Here is an 8257-nt window from a genome sequence, read left to right on the forward strand (position 1 = left end):
CCCTGCTGACCAAAGGCTCGGAGCCATCTCAGAGCCTCGGTTCCCAAGGGGGCTGCCACAAGTGGTTGCCAGGGACCTGAGGCCATGGCTGCCCCAATTGTGAGTGCACGATGCTGATGTCAGAGTAGCCATTGTGACCCGTGCGAGCACGGCCCCAAATGGGTAGGCCGCGCTCAGGCCGTGTGTCAGTGTGACCTGACAACGGCAGGAGAAGGTAGGGCATGGACGTGGCTGCCCAGGAACCACAGGGGCCCCACACCTTGGGGCTCTGGGCCTGTGCTGCAGGCTCACCTGCCTCTCCCTTCCCAGAATCAGATGAGGAACATCCAGAGGAGAACTGCGGTGTTCCTTGACGTGATTGTCAGGAGGAGAAGGCGGACAGGAGGAGGGCTCACGCAGGGCTGAGCAGGGAGTAGTGCCCTCGTGGCTCTGGGCCTGTTCTGCCAACTCCCCACACACTCTGCTTTCTCCAGCAGACAGAGAGGACCAAAAGCTAGAGCAGACCTTGGCACTCCTGGACAGCGACTGACACCTGACACGTGCCATGTCTGACAGGAAGCAGGAAGGCCCTGGTGACAGGGAGCCAGGTGAGGGCAAAGCAGGCCTAGCACAGCCTGGCCCAGGGACTCCTGTGGCAGGCAGTGTGGGGCCCGGAGCAGAGGCAGGGGGAGGCAGGAGCTGCTCAGCCATGCCGGGGCTGGAAGCCTCCCTCCTCCCTGTGTGGGTCCCAGCTGGGCCAGGGGGCAGCTCCTGGGACAGCCGTGCCCGCAATGGCCCCTGCTCTGCAAGGCCTCCAGCCCTGCCCCTCAGGCAGGCAGGCAGGCAGGCAGGGACAGAGCAGCCCTTGGGGCCGATGCTGCTGCAGGCTAAGAGCCCCGCAGAGGTGCTCATGCCAGCTGCCACTGGCTCTGTCCCCTGCAGCATGCATGCTGTGTCGCCGTGTGGAGGCTGACCCGGACGCCTGTGGTGACAAAGTGGAGAAGTGCAGGCTCTGTGCCCACGTCTTTTGCCTGGTGCGTGGCTGCGGGTGCTCCCTCCACCACTGCAATGGGCAGTTCCTGCCACTCTCTCCTCATCAGCTCCTCCCCTTTGCTGCAGTTTTTCGCCACTCTGCTTTTTCGCCAAGAGGACCATCCTGTTGGACTCATGGGCTTTCTGCCTCGAGATATCCAAATTGCAGTGTGGCGGGCGGCACAGAAGGTGAGAGCCTGACAAGAGCAGGGAGATTTGTGCCAGGCGAGGTTTGCCATAGCTTAGCCCAGGCTGCAGCAAAGCAAGGCCGGCCCAACAGCCGGTACTGGGACAAAGTCTGGCTCCCAGCAGCTCTGGCACAGAGGCTCTGGCACAGGAGCCTCCTCCCTCCTCCCCCAGGCGGCTCTGTGGGCTGGGACCCAGCAGTGGCCGCATCCTGCGCCCTGCCCGGAGCCGCGGGGCTGCCAGGGGAGGCCCCGAGGCTGCTGCTGATGGGGCTGCTTGGCTCTTTCCAGCGCTGCTGCGTCTGTGGCCAGAGCGGGGCAACCATCATGTGCTGCAAGGAGGACTGCGAGAGATGGTTCCACCTGCCCTGCGCCAAGGAGGGTGGCTGCGTCAATCAGTACATCACTCCATACAGGTACCTCCTCTCCGCTTCTGGCCACCACTGGCCAGGGATCCAGCACTTCTCACTGTGCTCATCTATTTTTCCCCCAGCTCCTACTGCCCCGAGCACCGTCCAGAGCAGGAGGTGCAGGCGACTCCAGAGCCGGGCACCGATTGCCTCATCTGCATGGAGCCTGTGGAGGATAGAAAGACCTTTGAAACCATGGTGTGCCCAACGTGTAAAAGAGCCTGGTTCCACAGGGACTGCATCCAGGTCGGATCCCTCCCCTCAGTCCTGGGGCACAGCAGGTGCTCAGCAGCACCAGGGCCTGGCTCACACTGCATGTGTTTGCCCTGCAGGGACAGGCCATGCGCGCTGGTGCTTTATTCTTCCAGTGCCCCCTCTGCAGAGACAGCGGGGAATTCGCTGTTGAAATGTTCTTCATGGGGATCAGAGTCCCCTTCAGGTTGGTGTCCTTCTGCCTGGCTCACAAGACAGGAGGCTGCAAATGCTGTGTTGTGCCAGGCCGTGCCCCAGCAGTCCTGGCCCTGCCCTGTCCCATGACTCTGGGCTTCAGCTTCACACACAACTTGGAAAAGCGCTGGAGGAAAAGCAGGGACACCCTGGACCTCCATGAGGAGAGGGCAGCAGAAACTCATCAGGTTTTCCTTTCTGCATCAGACAGCCAACATGGGAGGACAACGATGCCTTTGCTTATCTAGGAGAGAGGCACAGCATGTGCAATGCCAGGGAATGCCTTTACCCTGGAGGCAGGGAGGAGGCAGAGCATGAGGGGTAAGTTGGGAAGCTGCACCCGGGGCTCTGCAGGGAAACCATATCTCGGCAAGGGCTCAAAGAGGCAAGAACTTGCAAGAGCTTAGCCAGACAACCACATGCTGGGACACTTTGTCCTCAGTGCCATAAGCCTCTTTGCCTCCCCAGGCCCTGGCAATTGCTCCTGTGCTCCTCCTGTGCTGCTGAGGGCACCCACAGGCGCTGCTCTGGCCTGAGAAAAAAGACATACATATGGGAGTGTGACAGCTGTGCTGGTCTTGGAACGTGTATGAGTCAAAGCCCCCGGTGTCCCTGGGCTGGGGGCAGTGCCCAGGCTGGCCTTGGCAGAGCCCATGTGCTCCTGAAGGCATAGGGGTACTGCTCTGGCCTGGCCTGCCTTGGGCCTGGGGGGCCTTTGACATTCCTGCTTGCCCTTACAGCCTCCAGGGATGAGCCAGAGCTCAGTGGCCCCAGCCTGGCCAGACAGTCAGGACAGGAATCTGCTCATGGCTCCTCAGAATCCCAGGACATCAGGCCCAGCTCCGGCACGCCGGTGCCATCGGGGCTGGCTTCCCCGTCTCCATCTCCAGAGACCAGCAGCCAAAACAGCCAGCAACAGCCAGCATCACAGCAGTCACTGCCATCTTCCTTGCTGGACACCAGCAGCCCCAGCAGATCAAGGCCAACATACAGCAGCTCCCCGGACCCTGAGGACAGGCTCCATTCCAGACGTGCTGGGCCTGACCGCAGGCGAAACAGCTCTGGCCCGCAAGGTCAGGACCCAAATCAGCCCGTCCGATCGAGGAGTCGCTGTGACAGGAGCAGCAGGACAACATCAAGGGCTGAGAGGCCGCGGCAAAGGGCGACACCTCCACAGACATCCTCCACACACAGCCGCTCCCGGCAGCAAGTGGGAGCTCAGAGTCCACGTGTCCGGTCCAGGAGTCGGCGTGACAGCAGCAGCAGCAGGACACGGCTGAGGGGTGAGAGACCCAGGCAAAAGGTGACTCTTCCACAGACATCCCCCAGACACAGCCGCTGCCGGCAGCAGGGTCGGGCCCAGAGTCCACGTGTCCGGTCCAGGCGTGACAGCAGCAGCAGCAGGATAGGAGCGAGAGCTGAGAGATCCGGGCTAAGGGAGATGGCTCCACGGACATCTCCCAGACGCCGCCGCTCCCGGAAGCAGGGTCGGGCCCAGAGTCAACGTGTCCGGTCCAGTTGTCGGCGTGACAGCAGCAGCAGGACAGGGCCGAGGGCTGAGAGGCCCAGGCAAAGGGAGGCATTGTCAGGGATGTCCCCCAGACACCGCCGCTCCCGCCTGCAGCGCCGGGCCTCAGATCCACCTGTGCAGTCCAGGAGTGGCCAGGACAGCAGCAGGAGGACAGCAGCGCGTGCTGAGAGTCCAAGGCGCAGGGGGACACCGTCGGGGACGTCCCGCAGGAGCAGCCGCTCCCGCCATCGACATCGGGCCTCAAGTGGCACCTCCTACAGCAGCACGTAGCGCCATCTTTTCTTTCTAGTCCATGGGTTCGCTGCCGGAAGTGAAGGTGAGAACGGTCAGCACAGGGCCCCTGAGATTTGCAGGTCTGTGAGAAAACCCTGTTAGCTCTTGACATTTCTACCGGCAGGAAAGAGGTCTGTGCTAAATACCTTGATTTCTGTGTAACCCTGTATTCAGTGACAAGTCCCTTAAGGATGTGGCTAATGGAAAAGGACTCTTGCTCCTGCCTTTAGACTCCAGCCTCAGATGTTTCCCCACTGCTTAGCCTTGAAAGTGAACCACTCCTTAATGGGCTTGGATCCGGTTAGGGAGACGTTCAGAGCAAGGAGGCTCTTGCAGAAGCTGTCTTTGGAAAGGACATGTGCTGGGTTGCAAGATTTGAGCAATCTCCTTTCAGGAAGACCAAAAGAAAGAAGAAAGAAGAGAGTGAGACACTGTCTCAAGTGTCTGAAGAAAACAATTCCAATGTTGCTGCTGATTTGAAAGACTTGATTAGACTTTCAAAGAACAAAGCAGAAAAGAGTGTGGAAATACCCTGGGACAAAGAGGACACACAGGACTCTGGCCCAGATGACCATTTGGGACCTTTGCCTGAGAAGGACGCAGCTCAGGAGTGGAGGGCTTTCAAGTTTTCCTTCTCTGGAGTCACAGACGAGTTGGGCATCAAAGAAGGTAAGAGCAGAACCCTTTGAACAGTGCCATTGCTAAGGAACAGCTTCTGGCAGGCACTGTAGGGCAATAGAGTGTAATGAAGGTCAGGATCCAGGGGATTTTCAGCAGCAGAAGTCAGGAATTAGGCAGCAGCATTTTGAGCTTCATTTCAGCTTGCCAAGGCTGAGGCAGATTCATGAGAGGTACCTGATGCTTGTGTTTCAGGAATTCAGGAAGGCATGCTTTGAGAAGGCATTGGGTACTTTGCAGAGTGGTAGAAAAGCTTGTTGTCATGCCCTGAATTCCTCAAAGAGGGAAAATGGTAACATACCAGTCATATTAAGTTTCCTAGAACCTGACAAGATTTTAAAGGAAATGTGTGTTAATGTAGAGGGAGGAGCACAATCCTGGAGCTGACTTCAAGGACCATGAGCATTCTGTTTGTTACTGAATTCTATTCTTGGACCTTTAGAAAAGGGAAAGTGAAGGACACATCATCATTGGGGTGTCCCAATCCTAGATAAAATGAGGCTTTATGAAATGAAGATGTAACAACATTAAATCGAGTCCCACTCGTGCAGGAGAGAAAGAAATGTTGTGAACTTACCCAAAATCCTAAAAAACACAATGCAACAGCACAAAGCAAGAAGCCCTCCACACTTGTACTGAATTCAGAAGGTATTCAGTGTCTTCTGAATGCAATGATAAATGTTGAAAAATACATAAGGGATGCCGAGAACTAAGTGGAAAATCCTGAAGCACAGATACAGCTCACAAACTCTGGCAGGAGACGATTCTGTCCTTCTGAAATCTGTCTTTTCCAGTGTATTTCTCTTGAAAGGAGGAATCTTTCCTGCCCAGCAGAGGAATAATCTGGTTTTGGCTTTTTTTCTCTATTGCTGCTGTTATCGCAGAGCCTTACGTACTTGGAACAACAAAACCGGTACAAGTCACGTGGCAAGAGGATCGACGTGTCCAAGACAGCAGTTCTGAGGGTGAAGAGGAGCCCCAGATGTCAGAAATTGAAAAGGACTGAGAAATGCAAGTTCCATTGCTCTTTGTTGTCTCCTTGGCGGTAGTAGCTGAATGCTGTGGCAATATTAACAGCAGCCCTCAGCAAGTGGGAAACTGACATTGCACGCCCCTGAAAGCCATCTTGGAAAACCATTTGTGCTGCACAGAGTCAAAACGCCCAGCAGCCTGTTTGCTGTGAAGTTGAATGTGGAAAAGGAGAAGTAGAGCACAAGAAATTTTCCGGGTCATTTGGGTTTGACCAACTCCAAACGGAGTTTGGCCAAAAGCCAAAGACACAGTCAGTTTTCACTTTCAAAGTGGCTTTTGTAAAATCAAAAGCTCTATTTGGGTACTAGGGAATAAAGTTTTTCAATGTATACAATGTCTCTGAAGCACTACAGTTTCAAGTCATGCGCATGGAATTTCAAAGTACAATTTAGGATGCTAAAATCCCTTTGTACTTGTCTGGGTTTCTTTCTTTACCACACACAGAAAGTGCTAGAGTTTGCTTCTTCTCCGACGATCATGAACGCCTTAGAGGTAGGACAGAATTTCTTCACCCCCTTTTGGATTTCTTTCCCTTCTGAACCTTTCCTGGACTAGTTATGAATGTTTTCAAGCAAAATTTGCCACCCTTACTTGTGGCCAAAATAGTGGTAGAATCCCATGAGCAAGTCCTGGTAAAATAGAGGTCAAGCAGATTTCTGGCTTACTTTTCTTTCAGATATTTGGCTAATAGGAATCTGGACTTTTAGAGCTTATCAAAAACTTAGTCACTTGACAGGTTACCTAGACAGTTTGGATCCTTTCAGGTACGTGTAGCATCTTGAACTTTTTCCTGCCTTTCTTTCGGGTGTTACCATCCGGAATGTTGAGTTTGGCTTGTATGTGCCTGTGGTTCTTGGTCCTCAAGAATCTGGGGCTTTCTCTTCTGAATCCAGTGAATTTGTTATTTAGAAACAAAGCAAACAACAACAAAAGGGAAAACACACAGTCCCCAAAACCTGCACAGGCCTCCAGAACAATTGCTTGTTATATTTTGTAGAATATATAGTCTTAAGACAGGCTCAAAGGCTGTGCCTTTCTTGAGACTGATTAGGTAACTCTGATGCAAGGTACTGCTGTGTTCATGCAGTTACCGGCCTGCAATCTCCCCGCCTGTCTGATTTACAGGGTGTGTTGAAACGGAGAGCTCAGTCCTCAGCAGGCCTCAGTGCTGGGGGAGGATGCAGTGTCCTAGTGCTGAGTGGTGGCCCTTGTCAGCCAGGACTTCAGCAAGCCTTTGTCCCTGCCTCCCTTGTGGCACTCCTGAGGCAGCTCAGGGACAGTGGGGTAGAGAAGTGCGCAGTGGAGCTGCAAACTCAGGTAGCTGTGAGCTCAGGGGGCCGTGCTGGGGCCAGCCTTGTTTGCCTTATTCCCCAGTGACCTGGCAGAAGGTACGGAGCGCTCCCTCAGCACGTTTGCTGATGGGACAGAATCGGGAGCAGGGGCTGATGCTCCACAAGGCTGTGCTGCCCTTCCGTGAGAGCTGGACAGGCTCGAGAGTTGAGCAGAGAGGGACCTCATGAAGTTGCACCAGGGAAAGCCTCTAGAAGAGCTTGAGGCTTTGTAATTACCAGGCAACAGAAATGTTTCAGCATAGTGGAGTGTATAACGTCATCTTGTGATGTCCAGTCAGGGAAAGCACCGCCTCTCCTTATGGTACAGGACCCGTTCTTCGTGTGTATGCAAAGGAAGTCTTTGCGACAAACAGTGAATTTAGGAAATTCCCCTACTATTATGTTGGATTTTCATGATTTTCTGGAATGCCAGGTGAAGCGTAAGGATTCCAAAAGGAAAGTGAAAACAAACCAATAAATCTTCTTTTAGAAATCAGAAATGTTTCCTGTTTGTTGCTTGAAGAAGTTGCCAAACAACAAAACTTTTGAAATCCTTTCAAAGATCTAGCAGGAAAAAGCATTGGCCTAAAGCGTTAGCCGGTGTTTCTGAGGAGGAACACGGTTCTAGAGTCAATTCAAGGTTTGCACCAGGGTTTGGGGGTTTTTGCCTGTATGCTTTGAATGTGAGCTGCTTCTCTGCAGGACTTTTAATAATTAGATCGTGTACTGAAGACAACGTGTTACTGTGTCCTGGAGTCCAGTACTGAAGAGGGTTGAGACAGAGCAGGCAGCTCTGTGTCTGTGTGTAACTCGCAGGAGCTGCACCGGAGCAGTGCCCAGGGCCTAGAGAAGCCAACAGGTTCCTGGCGCTGAGGACAAAGTGCCCATGGCTCGGGATTGTCCGGCCAAGCTCTTCTGGCTCCTTCTACTTGGAGCCCTTGCCAGGGTCCCTGCAGAGCCCTGGATGCAGCTTCCCAACTCTACCCTCTGCCTCCTCCCTCCCTCCTGGGTGTCAGGATCCGCTGGAGCGAGTGGGGGGTCGTGATGGTTCATTAACTGATCTCAGAGTGCAAAAACAACACGGAGGGGATTTCACTATTGGTCAAAACAAATTCACCTTTTATTGAATGACCACAGCAAATGCAATATAGGGATTAGAAAAGAGATAAAAGATAAAGAGAGAGAGAGGGACAGAGAAAGGAGGTATAACTACCAAATGTAGAGACAAAAGCCTGGTGGTGCAGTCAATGGGAAATTTGCCTTTTCCGGTCAGGGAGGATCTCAATGTCCTGGTTAACTCAGGGATCTATTATAGTCCTTTGCCTAGGGGGAGAAACAGGTCTTGAAATTGCCGAGGAG

The 8257-nt window shown here is 53.7% G+C and overlaps 1 protein-coding gene across 1 annotated transcript; it reads left to right on the forward strand.

Annotated features, from left to right (window-relative positions):
• Positions 1–1519: 1519 nt before the first annotated feature.
• LOC135308364 (PHD finger protein 7-like) lies at positions 1520–3307 on the forward strand. The gene is made up of 7 exons (XM_064433304.1): positions 1520–1612; positions 1690–1852; positions 1939–2045; positions 2261–2374; positions 2522–2640; positions 2794–3126; positions 3261–3307. Exons 1-7 carry the CDS (start codon positions 1524–1526, stop codon positions 3305–3307), a joined length of 972 nt encoding a protein of 323 aa, XP_064289374.1. The 5' UTR covers positions 1520–1523.
• Positions 3308–8257: the final 4950 nt, after the last annotated feature.

The sequence above is a fragment of the Passer domesticus genome, chromosome 9 (assembly GCF_036417665.1).
Source record: "Passer domesticus isolate bPasDom1 chromosome 9, bPasDom1.hap1, whole genome shotgun sequence".
NCBI classification, from domain to species: Eukaryota; Metazoa; Chordata; class Aves; order Passeriformes; family Passeridae; genus Passer; species Passer domesticus.

Coding starts and splice junctions, on each gene's coding strand:
- LOC135308364 (XM_064433304.1), top strand. CDS start 1,524: ATGTGCTGCAAGGAGGACTGCGAGAGATGGTTCCACCTGCCCTGCGCC. Junction 1,613..1,689: donor CAGTACATCACTCCATACAG/GTACCTCCTCTC, acceptor TTTTTCCCCCAG/CTCCTACTGCCCCGAGCACC. Junction 2,375..2,521: donor GAGGAGGCAGAGCATGAGGG/GTAAGTTGGGAA, acceptor TTGCCTCCCCAG/GCCCTGGCAATTGCTCCTGT.